The 14,321-nt window shown below is 69.2% G+C and overlaps 1 protein-coding gene and 1 non-coding gene across 2 annotated transcripts in view; one reads left to right on the top strand and one right to left on the bottom strand.

The window, feature by feature from the left end:
- The window catches only part of LOC120399329 (SCO-spondin-like), a 162,555-nt gene extending 154,203 nt beyond the window's left edge, over positions 1–8,352 (top strand). The window contains exons 110-114 of the mRNA XM_039527511.1: positions 26–121; positions 881–941; positions 2,014–2,144; positions 4,500–4,650; positions 8,148–8,352. Coding sequence (XP_039383445.1) covers positions 26–121; positions 881–941; positions 2,014–2,144; positions 4,500–4,650; positions 8,148–8,170 — 462 coding nt within the window. The 3' untranslated portion in view covers positions 8,171–8,352. The remainder of the gene's footprint in view (positions 1–25; positions 122–880; positions 942–2,013; positions 2,145–4,499; positions 4,651–8,147) is intronic.
- A 3,836-nt stretch (positions 8,353–12,188) lies between these two features.
- Positions 12,189–12,380, bottom strand: LOC120399690. Its single transcript, XR_005595299.1, has one exon. It is a non-coding gene; the product is annotated as a U2 spliceosomal RNA (small nuclear RNA).
- Between the last annotated feature and the right edge of the window lie 1,941 nt (positions 12,381–14,321).

Raw genomic sequence — 14,321 nt, 5'->3', positions numbered from 1 at the left:
CAACGTTTCTTCTCTCTCCCCGCAGCCCGGAGCCGAGTGGCAGGAGGCCTGTGAGAGCTGCCACTGCCTGAACGGGAGGGCCGTGTGCACGGCCGGCTGCCCCCCTCTCTTCTGCCTCGAGGTACGGCCTGGCTCGGCTTGGCCTGGCTCAGCTCAGCTCGGCCTGGCTCGGCTTGGCTCTCCCCGGCTTGGCCTGGCTCGGCTCAGCTCTCCCCGGCTTGGCCTGGCTCGGCCTGGCTCGGCTCAGCTCAGCTCGGCCTGGCTCAGCTCAGCCCGGCCTGGCTCAGCTCGGCTCTCCCCGGCTTGGCCTGGCTCGGCTCAGCCTGGCCTGGCTCGGCTCAGCTCGGCCTGGCTCGGCTCGGCTCTCCCCGGCTTGGCCTGGCTCGGCTCAGCCCGTGTTCCTGCTGCTGCTGCGGAGCCACCTAGGGCTGGCCGCACATCTGGTCCCGTCCCCCAGGCAGAGCTGTGATGCCCCTTGGGGCGCCCATGGGCAGCCTGCCCCCCATAGCCTCACGCTCCCCTTTTCAACCGGACCAGCCTGTGCACCCCCTGCCTGGGCCTGGGCACAGGGACAAGCCCTGGTCCTCCCCCGCCCCCCGCCTCTCCCAGCAGCCCCTGGGGCACAGCAGAAGGAGCTGGCGTGGGGGGCTCAGGGGGCCCAGTGCTGGGAGATCCCTCCCAAGGGAAGAGCGACTCTGAGCCTGGGCCGCATGGCCCTGGGCCGGCTCCTAGCCTGGGGACACCGCAGGCCGGAGCAGGGACACAGCCGGAGCCACCCCCGGCTGTGGAGACGGGTGACGGGCTGTGGGCCGGGCCCTGGCCTGGCCGCGGGGTGAGCTGCCCTGCGCCCGCCTGTCACTCACGCTCGCTCTCTCCCCAGGGGGAAGTGAAGGTGCAGGAGCCCGGCAGCTGCTGCCCCGTGTGCCGGAGAGAATCGTTCGGTACGGAGTCACCCGCGGCAGGGAGCCACTGGGGCCTCTTCGCACGGGGAGTGTCTGGGGTGGCCCTGGGGGCGCTGTGTGTGGGGGGGGCACTAGGGGGCGGTCTCCCCTCTGTCGGTGCTGACCCCGGTGCCCCTGCCTGGCCCTAGGGGCGCTGTGTGTTGCGGACACGAGGGGGCGCTCTCCCCTCTGTCGGTGCTGACCCCGGTGCCCCTGCCTGGCCCTGGGGGGGCACTAGGGGGCGCTTTCCCCTCTGTCGGTGCTGACCCCGGTGCCCCTGCCTGGCCCTAGGGGCGCTGTGTGCTGCAGGGGGGACACTAGGGGGCGCTCTCCCCTCTGTCGGTGCTGACCCCGGTGCCCCTGCCTGGCCCTAGGGGCGCTGTGTGCTGCAGGGGGGACACTAGGGGGCGCTCTCCCCTCTGTCGGTGCTGACCCCGGTGCCCCTGCCTGGCCCTAGGGGCGCTGTGTGCTGCAGGGGGGACACTAGGGGGCGCTCTCCCCTCTGTCAGTGCTGACCCCGGTGCACCTGCGTGGGCCTACGTGAGGGGTGTGCTTGAGGGGGGTCACTAGGGGGCGCTCTCCCCTCTGTCGGTGCTGACCCCGGTGCCCCTGCCTGGCCCTAGGGGCGCTGTGTGCTGCAGGGGGGACACTAGGGGGCGCTCTCCCCTCTGTCGGTGCTGACCCCGGTGCCCCTGCCTGGCCCTAGGGGCACTGTGTGCGGGGGGGCACTAGGGGGCGCTCTCCCCTCTGTCGGTGCTGACCCCAGTGCCCTCGCATGGCCCTAGGGGCGCTGTGCTGCCGGAGATGCCATTCTCAGGGGAGACATTGTGGCCCTGACGCTCACCCTGATTCTTCAGGCCCCAGGTGCCGTCCTGTTAGCCCAGGCATCCTGGCCCAGTCGGCCCCCACGTCCCCTCTGGACTGTGCTGGGGCTACTGCTTGTTGCGCTGGGCTGTTAGCCAGCTGCCGGGGGCCCCCCAGAGGAGGCTGCACGCTGGTGCTGGGAGGGATCCTTTGGCCTGGGAGGGCTCGCAGGACGGGGGCTGGTGTGACTCCCCTCACTCCTTTGCAGAGGAGCCGTCGGCCGCCTGCCAGCGCTACACCGAGGTGCGGAACATCACCAAGGGACGCTGCGCCCTGCCCGGCGTGGAGGTGAGCTACTGCAGCGGGCGCTGCGCCTCCCGCACCAACGTCATCTCCGAGGTGAGTGAGAGCGACGGGCACGAGGGGCCCAGGCAGGGATTGTGGGAGCCGTGCTGCCCCCGGCCCGAGCACTTCACCAGCGTCCCGGGCCTGGCCGAGTTGGGCCACCACGCGGCAAGCTGAGCCACAGGTTCCTGCCTCTAGAGACCGCACCGGGCTGCATGATCTGGCCTCCCACGCAGAGCGGTGGAGGGGGGCCGGGAGCTGAATCCCTTTGCCCCAAGGCCTGGCCACCGGCACCTCTCTCCATTACGAAGGGGGATTGGAAACGGGGATCGGCCAAGACGGCGCAGCCCCAAGGGCCCTTTTCAACACCGAAAATGGCAGATCGTGGCCTGCTGGCCCCGGGGCTGGTTTCCCTTTCTCAGCCCGCCTGGGCAGTGGTTTAGTGCTGGGAACCCCAGAGCCCCGCAAACTCCACAGTGTGCGTGGCCGGCAGCCTCCCGTTCCTTCCTGGCGCTTTGCGGGCCTCTGTCGGGAAGGGCTCCCGTTCCGGCACTGGGACACCGTCAGCCGTGCTCCAGCGCTCCCGAGATCCGCCGCGTCAGATTGCAACCCGCGAGCCCGTTTCCCACGCCACCGAAACCCAACATCCACTGCTGGGCCCACCCCACGGGAGCTTTCACAGCGGCAGTTCCCTGCAGTCCCGGGGTCCCTAAGCAGGGCTCACCCACCCCCTTTCCTAGCTGGAAAGCCAGCGCGGCATGGAGCCGTTAGCTGGAGACAGGACAGTGCCGGCAGGTCATTTGTTTGGCCTGGACTGCGTCTCTCCAGGCGTTCTCGCAGCGCTCCTGCTCAGCCAGAATGAAATCCCCCGGCTATGAGCTCGCCTGCCCTGGCGGCTAGCCAGACTGTTCACGGGCCAGCGCTGCAGCTTCCAGACCGCTCCCCAGCCCCTGGCTCCAGCTCCAGCTCCGGCTCCAGCCCCTGGCTCCAGCAGGTTCCCCAGCGTTATCGGCGTGTCTGTTACGGCAGAGCCGGCGTCCTCTGCTCCCATGCGTTTCACTGCGCCCATCCCACACGCAGCAGCTGGCCTCCCATCCTTGTGTGTCAGCCCCACTCGAGCAAACTGGGCCAAGCTTTGCCCTTTCAGCCTGGGCCCCCGAGAGTCCTCAATCCACCAGGCTAAATCCGGCTGAGCACTGCTAAACAGATCCAGCGCCGAGATCCTGGGGGGCCTGCTTGGTATCTGGGTGGGCCGAGAACACGCCCGATTCTCTGCAGCTCAGCTGGGGTCTCTTCTCACCCTCCGCTGCTAGGCCTGAGCTGGGCCCTGGCTGGCTCTGACCTACATGGCCAGGGCGTGTCCCAGGTCTGGTACCAGTCTCTGCTCGGGGGGAGGTTCTGCAGCAGCATCACAACTGGGCCACCCAAGCTGGCTGCTCATAACCCCCCGTCTGTTCATCCCTGCAGCCGTTCACTGGGGGCAAGACGCTGCCCTGAGCCCAGGGAATCCTGGGGCTGGGGCGTCACCGAGCTGGGATGAGCCGAGCTCTCTGGGAGCCTCCCGGGGCTCGGGTGTCATGGAGCTGGGATGAGCCGAGCTCTCTGGGACCCTCCCGGGGCTGGGGCGTCACTGAGCTGGGATGAGCCGAGCTCTCTGGGAGCCTCCGGGGCTGGGGCGTCACTGAGCTGGGATGAGCTGAGCTCTCTGGGAGCCTCCCGGGGCTGGGGCGTCACCGAGCTGGGAGCCTCCCAGGGCTGGGGTGTCACCAAGCTGGGATGAGCAGAGCTCTCTGGAAAATGTCTTTTTCCTTGAACACAGTAGGAACAAGCAACAGGCAGGATCCTGGCTGCAAAGTCCCCAAACCCGCCCCTCTAGCGAGCTCTGTGCCCAAAGAGCTCTGTCTCTGCTCCCGCTGCAGGCCGCCTGCACCACTGCTCCTCCCGCTGTCTGCTGGCTTCCCCTCTCCCTCACGCCCAGCGCTCGTCAGACGTTCCCCTTCCCTGGTGTTTGCAGGCAGGGAACTCTTCAGCCCGCCTGGTTTAACTTCTCATCAGGCTTTGCCATTAGGTCTGTTGCCCTGCATGGGGGCTTCTGTTGTTTCCACCTGTCACACATAAAAGGGGGTTAATTGCTCCTTCCATTAAGCCAGGAAGAAGCGGGCTTAGCCCACCCATTGGCTTTAGCCAGGTAGAGCAAAGCCCTGCATGGTGGTAGCCAGCACAACAGGATCTAACACGCAGCTGGATCCCCATGACCCCGCCAGCAGTTCACGTCCCTCGATCCCAACCCACAGCCCCCCCCCATTAGCCCGGTCCGGGGCCCTTTCCCTGTCTGTCCCCCGCTGGCCGCAGAGCTTGAGCCCAGGCTGTGGCCTGTGCCCTGCCGCCCAGCTGTGCCTTCCCCCGCAGGAGCCGTACCTGCAGACGCTGTGTGACTGCTGCAGCTACCACCTGGACCCCGTCAGCCCCGTGCGCATCCTGAGCCTGCTGTGCGAGGACGGGGAGGTGGAGCCGGTGGTGCTGCCCGTCATCCACAGCTGTGACTGCAGCCCCTGCCAGGGTGAGTGGAGCGAGCGGACGCAGGCCCCGCTCAGGGCGTGCTGCTCTGGGGGCCCCGCGGCTGGCCCGGCTGGGCACTCAACTGACCTGGCCCTGGGACGTGGCTGGAGCGGGCGCCAGGGGCCGGGCCGGGCCTTGGAGCACATGGGGCGGGGCCGGGCGGGGCGGGGGGAGCCTCTGAGAGCACAAATGGAGGCGTCAGCACAGCTTGGCCTAGGGCAGGGACTGGGCTCAGGGCCAGCCGGGCACGGGGCGGGGACAGCTCAGGGGACAGCTCAGGGGCCAGCTGGGCATGGGGCGGGGACTGGGCTCAGGGGCCAGCGGGGCCGGGGGCGGGGGGGGGGCCCCGGGGCCAGCCGGGCACGGGGCAGGGACTGGGCTCAGGGGCCAGCCGGGCACGGGGCGGGAGTGGGCTCAGGGGCCAGCCGGGGCGGGGCGGGGCAGGGCTCAGGGGCCAGCCGGGCGGGGCAGGGACTGGGCTCAGGGGCCAGCTGGGCACGGGGCGGGGCGGGGCTCAGGGGCCAGCCGGGCGGGGCAGGGACTGGGCTCAGGGGCCTGCTGGGCCCGGGGCGGGGGCGGGGCTCAGGGGCCAGCCGGGCACGGGCAGGGACTGGGCTCAGGGCCAGCCGGGCGCAGGCGGGGACTGGGCTCAGGGGCCAGCCGGGCGCGAGGCGGGAGTGGGCTCAGGGGCCAGCCGGGCGCGGGGCGGGAGTGGGCTCAGGGGCCAGCCGGGCGCGGGCGGGGACTGGGCTCAGGGGCCAGCCGGGCGCGGGCGGGGACTGGGCTCAGGGGCCAGCCGGGCGCAGGCGGGGCGGGGCTCAGGGGCCAGCCGGGCGCGGCGGGGACTGGGCTCAGGGCCAGCCGGGCGGGGCGGGGACTGGGCTCAGGGGCCCAGCCGGGCGGGGCGGGGCTCAGGGCCAGCCGGGCGCGGGGCGGGGACTGGGCTCAGGGGCCAGCCGGGCAGGCGGGGACTGGGCTCAGGGGCCAGCTGGGCACGGGGCAGGGGCGGGGCTCAGGGCCAGCCGGGCATGGGGCGAGGATGGTTCAGGGCCAGCTGGGCACGGGCGGGGGCGGGGCTCAGGGGCCAGCTGGGCATGGGGCGAGGATGGTTCAGGGGCCAGCTGGGCACAGGGCGGGACGGTTCAGGGCCAGCTGGGCGCGGGGCGGACGGGCTCCGGGGCCAGCGGGGCATGGGGCGGGGATGGTTCAGGGGCCAGCTGGGCATGGGGCGGGGATGGTTCAGGGCCAGCTGGGCACGGGGCGGGGACGGGGCTCAGGGGCCAGCTGGGCATGGGGCGGGGATGGTTCAGGGCCAGCTGGGCACAGGCGGGGGCGGTTCAGGGCCAGCTGGGCACGGGCGGGACGGGGCTCAGGGGCCAGCTGGGCATGGGGCGGGGATGGTTCAGGGGCCAGCTGGGCACGGGGCAGGGATTGGGCTCAGAGGCCAGCGGGGCGGGGGCGGGGCTCTGGGGCCAGCGGGGCACGGGGCGGGGACGGGGCTCAGGGGCCAGCCGGGCACGGGGCGGGGCAGGGGCCAGCCGGGCGCAGGACGGGGCGGGGCAGGGGCCAGCCGGGCGCAGGGCGGGCACGGTGCTCGGGCCAGCCAGCGGGCACAGGGGCGGGGCTCGGGGCCAGCCGGGCACGGGCGGGGCGGGGTCAGGGGCAGCCGGGCGCGGGGCGGGGCTCGGGGCGGTTCAGAGGCCAGCTGGGCGCGGGGCAGGGACTGGGCTCAGGGGCCAGCTGGGCGGGGTGGGGCTCAGGGGCCAGCTGGGCAGAGGCGGGGCTCAGGGGCCAGCTGGGCACGGGGCGGGGCTCAGGGGCCAGCCGGGCACGGGGCAGGGACTGGGCTCAGGGGCCAGCTGGGCACGGGGCGGGGGCGGGGCTCAGGGGCCAGCCGGGCACGGGGCAGGGACTGGGCTCGGGGGCCCGCGGGGCCCGGGGCTGGGCGTGGGCTCCGGGGCCAGCCGGGCACGGGGCGGGGACTGGGCTCAGGGGCCAGCCGGGCACGGGGCGGGGACTGGGCTCAGGGGCCAGCCGGCGCGGGGCGGGGCGGGGCTCAGGGCCAGCCGGGCACGGGCGGGGACTGGGCTCAGGGCCAGCCGGGCGGGGGCGGGGACTGGGCTCAGGGGCCAGCCGGGCGGGGGCGGGGCTCAGGGGCCAGCCGGGCACGGGGCGGGGACTGGGCTCAGGGGCCAGCCGGGCACGGGGCGGGGACTGGGCACAGGGGCCAGCTGGGCGCGGGGCAGGGGCGGGAGCTCAGGGCCAGCCGGGCATGGGGCGAGGATGGTTCAGGGCCAGCTGGGCACGGGGCGGGGCGGGGCTCAGGGGCCAGCTGGGCATGGGGCGGGGATGGTTCAGGGGCCAGCTGGGCACAGGGCGGGGACGGTTCAGGGCCAGCTGGGCACGGGGCGGGGACGGGGCTCAGGGGCCAGCTGGGCATGGGGCGGGGATGGTTCAGGGGCCAGCTGGGCATGGGGCGAGATGGTTCAGGGCCAGCTGGGCGCGGGCGGGGGCGGGGCTCAGGGGCCAGCTGGGCATGGGGCGGGGATGGTTCAGGGGCCAGCTGGGCACAGGGCGAGGGGCGGTTCAGGGCCAGCTGGGCACGGGCGGGACGGGGCTCAGGGGCCTGCTGGGCTTGGGGCGGGGTTGGTTCAGGGGCCAGCTGGGCACGGGGCAGGGATTGGGCTCAGAGGCCAGCTGGGCGGGGCGGGGCTCAGGGGCCAGCTGGGCGCGGGGCGGGGACTGGGCTCAGGGGCCAGCCGGGCACGGGGCGGGGACTGGGCTCAGGGCCCGCCGGGCACGGGGCGGGGGCGGGGCACGGGGGCCAGCCGGGCACGGGGCGGGGCGGGGCTTGGGGGCCAGCCGGGCGCGGGCGGGCACGGTGCTCGGGGCCAGGCGGGCACAGGGCGGGGCTCGAGGGCCAGCCGGGCAGGGGCGGGCGGGGTCAGGAGCAGCCGGGCACGGGGCGGGGCTCGGGGCGGTTCAGAGGCCAGCTGGGCACGGGGCAGGGACTGGGCTCAGGGGCCAGCTGGGCGGGGTGGGGCTCAGGGGCCAGCTGGGCACAGGGGCGGGGCTCAGGGGCCAGCCGGGCACGGGGCGGGGCTTGGGGGCCCGCCGGGCACGGGGCGGGGACTGGGCTCAGGGCCAGCCGGGCACGGGGCGGGGGCGGGGCTCGGGGGCCAGCCGGGCACGGGGTGGGGGTGGTTCAGGGGCCAGCAGTGCCCCTGGGTCTCAGCGTCACCCCACTTCATGGCATGGCCGTGGGTATCGCACACACTGTATCCCAGCAGTGCCCCCGGGTCCCAGCATCCCCTCTCTGCATGGCACGGCGGTGGGTATCGCACACACAGCCACACCCTCTCTGCCTCCCCGTGCCTGGTGCAGGAGCATCTGACGACGCCACGTGTGGGGCATTACCAGCCTTCGCCCTGGCCTGGGCTGGGCCTCGCTTTCCCTGAACAGCCCTTCCCTAACTGGGTTTTCTCTCCTCTTCGCCAGGGGGGGACTTTCCCGAGCGCTGATGGCCCGTGGCCCATGGCCCGTGGCCCGGGCGGGACTGGGTCTGTGCCGGCGGCTGAGGTGCGGCGAAGACAGCGAGATGGCAGCGTGCGTCCCAGCTGCAGGTCCCCCAGTGCCCCCCACGCTGCCCCCCGGGCTTGTCCTGCTGTAGCTCAGTAATAAAGTGAACAGAGCTGGGTCTGAAGGCGACTCCTCCAGCTGTTGCGGGGAGGGGGGGTTGTCACTGCTCCCCCCGCCTAAAGGGAGCTGCTGAGCGTGGTCCAGAGCGCTGAGTCTCACCCGTAGCACAGCCCACGACACGGCCCCCGCTCGTGTGGGGCCTGCCACAGCCCACAATCCTCGGCAGGCGCTGGGCGTGGTCCGGAGCGGCGAATCTCACCCGTAGCACAACCCATGACACGGCCCCCGCTCGTGTGGGGCCTGCCACAGCCCACAATCCTCGGCAGGCGCTGGGCGTGGTCCGGAGTGCCGAATCTCACCTGTAGAACGACCCACGACGCAGCCCCACGCTCATGTGGGGCCTGCCACAGCCCACAATCCTCGGCAGGCGCTGGGCGTGGTCTGGAGCGCCGAATCTCACCCGTAGCACGGCCCACGACGCGGCCCCCGCTCATGTGGGGCCTGCCACAGCCCACAATCCTCGGCAGGCGCTGGGCGTGGTCCGGAGCGCTGAGTCTCACCCGTAGCACGGCCCACGACGCGGCCCCACGCTCGTGTGGGCTGAGCTTGGCCTGGGTTCGGTCTCGTTTTGCCAGTGCTGGGGCTGATGCGCCCCCAGGTCCATGGGGCGGCTAATGGGGTTAGAGGAACTTTCCTCCCTGGTGCCTCAGCCCTGCTGCCGGGGCTGGCCATGATGTGCTGGCAGAGCCAGTATTACCCCGCGAGGCTGATTTCCCTGTCACGCAGCCACAGCAGCTTGTCTGGGCTCACCCTGTAACCCGTCCCGTGGGAGTGGGCCAGGCCCCGGCACCTCAGTGCCACGGGGCAGGCCTGAGGCCTCCATGACGCCAAGACGGGGCCTTAGCAATCCCCGTCTGCTCTCTCCACGCCCCCCCGGGATCCCCGTCTCTCTCCGTGGCCACAGCGATCCCCGTCTCTCTCCGCAGCCCCCTGGGATCCCCGTCTCTCTCCGTGGCCCCCCCAGCAATCCCCGTCTCTCTCCACGGCCCCCCACGATCCCCGTCTCTCTCCGCAGCCCCCCGGGATCCCCGTCTCTCTCCGCGCCCCCCCCCAGCGATCCCCGTCTCTCTCCGCGCCCCCCACGATCCCCGTCTCTCTCCGCGGCCCCCCACGATCCCCGTCTCTCTCCGCGGCCCCCCCAGCAATCCCCGTCTCTCTCCGCGGCCCCACGATCCCGTCTCTCTCACGGCCCCACGATCCCGTCTCTCTCCGCAGCCCCGGGATCCCGTCTCTCCGCGCCCCCAGCGATCCCGTCTCTCTCGCCCCACGATCCCCGTCTCTCTCCGTGGCCCCCACGATCCCGTCTCTCGCGCCCCCAGCGATCCCGTCTCTCTCGCCCCCGATCCCGTCTCTCCACGGCCCCACGATCCCGTCTCTCTCCGCGGCCCCCCGGGATCCCCGTCTCTCTCCGCGGCCCCCCCAGCAATCCCCGTCTCTCTCCGCAGCCCCCCGGGATCCCCGTCTCTCTCCGTGGCCCCCCCACGATCCCCGTCTCTCTCCACGGCCCCCCACGATCCCCGTCTCTCTCTGTGGCCCCCTGCGATCCCCGTCTCTCTCCACGGCCCCCCGGGATCCCCGTCTCTCTCCACGGCCCCCCACGATCCCCGTCTCTCTCCACGGCCCCCCGCGATCCCCGTCTCTCTCCGCAGCCCCCCGCGATCCCTGTCTCTCTCTCTCTGTGGCTCCAGCGATTCCTGTCTTTCTCTGCAGCCCCCTGCAATCCCCATCTCTCCATGACGCCCCGCAGCGAGTCCAGCCCAGCCATGTTGGGCCCTGCCGGGCACAGCTCTCCAGTCAGTCACTATCTGCACTGACCCAGCAGCCTTTGCAAATCCATGCTGGGTTTGTTAGGCGCCGGGCCTGGCCTCGGGACGTCGTTACTGCTGCACTGGGATGGGAGGGCTCAGACCCGGGCGTCCTGGCCCAGCCAGCGCGGCCAGTGAGCCCTGCTGGTCTGGAACGTCGGCTCCGGCTCCTTGGGGCCCAGCAGAGAGCGACCGAGTCTCCAAACGCCACCGCTCCTGCCAGGCTGGGCTGGCATGTGCCACCTGCTGCAGCAGCCTGTGGTGCTGTGGCAATGGGTCAGCCGTGGGGGCCCCTTCTGGCTCCTCCATTGCTATGGGTTGGGTCAGCCCCTCCTCGAACGCCCCACTGCCGCTAGGTACCACGCACAGCTCATGTCTCCGCACTGCCCAGGGGCAGCATGGCGCCCGGCTGCACCCACTGGGCAGCAGCGTGAAGCACAGAGGGAAACTGAGGCACGCATCAGCATCATGAAGCTTTTGCAGAAAATCCCCCCTTCGCCACGGCCCCTCCCCATGGCAGTGACTGGGGCGGCTGCACGGGGGTTCCTGCCAGCGGGGCTGGGGCTGTTTGCAGCTGCCCAGTGCAATAACCCAGCTGGACCGGTCCGCGCGCTGCAGCGCCACCCTCCAAACAGCGCCCGCTGGAGCTGCCCTTGCGAAGCAGGGAGAGGCCCCACGCGGGGCCCTGAGTCGCAGCATCTGCTGCCAGCGGGGAAGCACTGCGACCCCAGCAGCTCTCGAACCCAGAGCGCCTGCAGGGCGGCTGTGTCTGGGCGAGCGTCAGCGCGGGAAGAGCTGCTCGCTGAACACCAGGGAATCTGCACGGGCGCGGGCCGTGGGCCTGCCCCAAATGTAGGGGGCGCATCACCCAGAAGGGGGGTCTCCTCCAGTCCACCAGCGACTGCATGAGGCACCAGGCCCTTCCAGTGCAGCGGCAGCAAGAAACGCTTCCCCCCAGCACCAGAGCCCACACGGGAACCTCTTCCCTGCCTGGGCATGGGGCGAGCGTGGCCAGCCCCGCGTCCCCACCCACCAGACACCAGATGGGCCGGGTGAGGCCAGGGTCCCTCATGAACCAGGTCTGTGCCTTCCCCCCTCCACTCCCCCCCCCCCCCCCGGAGCACCCAAAGCCGGCAGAACTGTCCCAAACATACAGTCAGTGGCATCATTTCCACTCCTTCCATTGCAGGGCCTCGGGCAGTGGTGCCCCCCAGTCCCTCTGAGTCACCCGCTGGTTCCCTCTGGCCTTAAGGCCTTGACTCTGTCTCAAAGGGCCAGAGCCTTCCTCCCCTTCCGCTCCTGTGAACTACCCCTCGGCTGGCAAAACATTTACAGAGACTGGCTCCTAAGTTACCACGGTGGCATTTTCCCCACAGGAAAGGGACGGAAAATGTCTCTTCTGTGGGGAGAGGAGGGCAAGACGGACCCAGCCCATGCAATCAGCTCGGGCAGGTACCCTAAGGAGAGCGGTTCAAGACCCTGCACTGAACAGACTAAGAAAGCAGCTGTCTAACTGACCCACAGACAATGACCAAGTTGAGCTGCACGAGCAGCCTTTCGACTCGGAGGCCTAAGCAGAAGATGTTACTAATAACTAACCAAAGACTCAAATGACTCCAACCCAAACGCTTAGTACAGACCAAATGGTAACACAGACAACACCTCATTTCTTCGCTGCTCTTCAACCATAATATTCTCCGCACAGGGAGGCCCCCGTTCCTGAGGGTTCAGTACTGCAACAACAGGCCGTGTGTGCAGTGGATGGAGCCAGGGCCGCCCAGAGGATTCAGGGGGCCTGGGGTTTTCGGCAGCGGGGGTCCTTCTGCTCCGGGTCGTGGGGGCACTTCGACGGCGGGTCCCGGAGCGAGTGAAGGACCCACCGCCAAACTCCCGCCAAAGACCTGGAGCGGAAGAAGCTCCGGGTCTTCGGCAGCGGGTTCTTCACTCAATCCAGGTGTGTTTGGTGAAGGAACTGCTGCCAAAGACCCACCGAAAACTCTCATGGGGGTCCCTGAAAACTCTCATGTGGGCCCCTGCGAGGCCCAGGGCCTGGGGCAAATTGCCCCACTTGCCCCCTCCCCCCCCGGGCGGTCCTGGATGGAGCAAGCTGCTATTCCATCTCCCTAGTCCAAAAATCAGTTTAACAGATAGTCCTCAGATAAAGGAAGTATCAGTTATTAAAGTGAGAAGAACAGATTTAAAATTGTTATTCTAAAATACAGGTTAATAAAAACATTTCAAGTCCTCTGCACAGAATGCTTAAATTATCCCCAAATAGCAAGTTTGGTTTAAAAAGTCATAAAGGCACATCATGCATAACGTGATCCTTGGTGACATCTCCGTCTAGAACACACAACCAGCTGGGGATTGTGCCCTGCTCCTTAACCGTCTGCCTGAGGTTGGCACTCAGTCACGAGCTCCTCCCGACGGCTCCAGCCCGCTCGTGGGTCAGTAACCGGTTAGCAGGGATAGAAAGGGCAGGAATAACTAGTCACTTTTTACAATGGAAAGGGGTAAAGAGCAGGCGTCCAAAGTATGCGACGCGACTACAGACGTTCGGGCTGGTCAGTTTAGACCAGAGATGCCTAAGGAGGGATACGATACAGCACCGGTTCTCCACCGGGCATCTGCCAAAAGAACCCTGGGCTTGACCCACCTCTGCTCACCTCCGTGGGCCACCAAGCCGCCCGCCTGGTTTGCGGGGGGGGAGGGGGACACAACAGAAAATGGCAGTATCCCTGCAGAAGAGCGATCGCCCCCCAGCCACTGACTCCGTGAGCAGGCAGCAGCTAGCCAAGGAGACACGCCCCTGCCCTGCCCTGCTACATTAGCGGGATGGGAGGGAGCAGGTGACCCCGGGTGCCCCCTGCTTCACCTCTGGTTGGGGATCCGCAGGGCTGGGTATTTAATTTTCGGGGCCCCGGTACAGAAAGGTGAGAAGCACTATGCGAGAGGTCTGTGAACCCATGAATGATGTGGCTAAAGAGAAGAGGGAAGCGTTATTTACCCTTTCCCACCGTGCAGTAAAGGTGTGTGGGGGGGGCACCTGGCGGAACGAACGTGCAGAACTCCCTGCTGCCGTGGCATGGTGGGAGGGCGACGGGTATCACTGGCCTCCACAGCGAATGAGCGAAGTGAACAGGCACTAGGTCCATGGCGAGTTATTAGTGAAGCCGGTCAGTGATGCAAGCCCATGCTTGAGGCGAGCCCCAAACCTGACTACGCAGAGACCAGGAGTGGAAGACGAGGGTGGATCACTCCAGATTGTCCCGTTCTGTGCACTCCACTGGGCTAGACGGACCATTGGTCTGACCCACTCCGGCCTTCTTACAGGAAATCATGGGGGTGAAAGAATCAGTTGCTAATGAGCTCTGCTGCCTAAGGTCACCCAGAATAACTGGCTAGGCCGGCATGAATAATACCCTTCCTGTGCCATTAAACAGGAACACAGGGAACACGGGGATGAGTTATTCTAATGCCTTCGTTTGGGAACGACTCAGGCACAAAAAGTGAAACCTGAAAATCTGTCTGAAATGTATTTTCGACGTTACGCAAGCCTGGCCTTGGCTAGCCAGTCACCAACACCCAGACCACGAGGGGAATACAAACGAGCCCCTTGCTGGGAAAACGCGGCACTAGCGCCTCGCACGCTGAGCCGATGGGACCCGTGTTCGTCAGAGCTCTGCTGCCTGCCCCTCTCACCGCAGCAGCTCTGGCTGCCAGGAGACACTCAGCTAGCAAAGTGCAGCCACGATGCTGCTTGTCTCCGCAGCAGGGACCAGCCTCGCGGACGTGCAGCTCGGGCCGAACCGACCAGACTAACACAGCTACCGCTCCCGGCACTGCCGTGCCATGGGCCGGGCACCTGCTGGGGCTGGCAGAGCCAGGGCTGGCCAGGCAGGGGGAGGGGCTCGACCGGAGGGGGCGGAGCCACGTGAGCACGTATGCAGATTTGTGTGCGAGCAGAGCATTGTGGGATGGGAGCCGGCTGCCGAGCAGGGCCCGAATTCGGCCCCCGGGGCTCGGCGTGGAGAAGGGTGGGGCCCCGAGGCCACGCCGGGGCAGCTCGCGGCAGTGGGGGCCGGTGCGGGCGGGGCGCGGCGGGCCCCACCGTGACTGTAAAGTGTTGGGCGAGCAAGGGCGGGCAGCGGCTGGGACAGAACCATTC

Source organism: Mauremys reevesii, linkage group 2 (assembly GCF_016161935.1).
Source record: "Mauremys reevesii isolate NIE-2019 linkage group 2, ASM1616193v1, whole genome shotgun sequence".
Classification (NCBI taxonomy): Eukaryota; Metazoa; Chordata; order Testudines; family Geoemydidae; genus Mauremys; species Mauremys reevesii.
The sequence above is the reverse complement of the archived record's forward strand: the minus strand, read 5'-3'. Positions and strand labels throughout refer to the sequence as shown.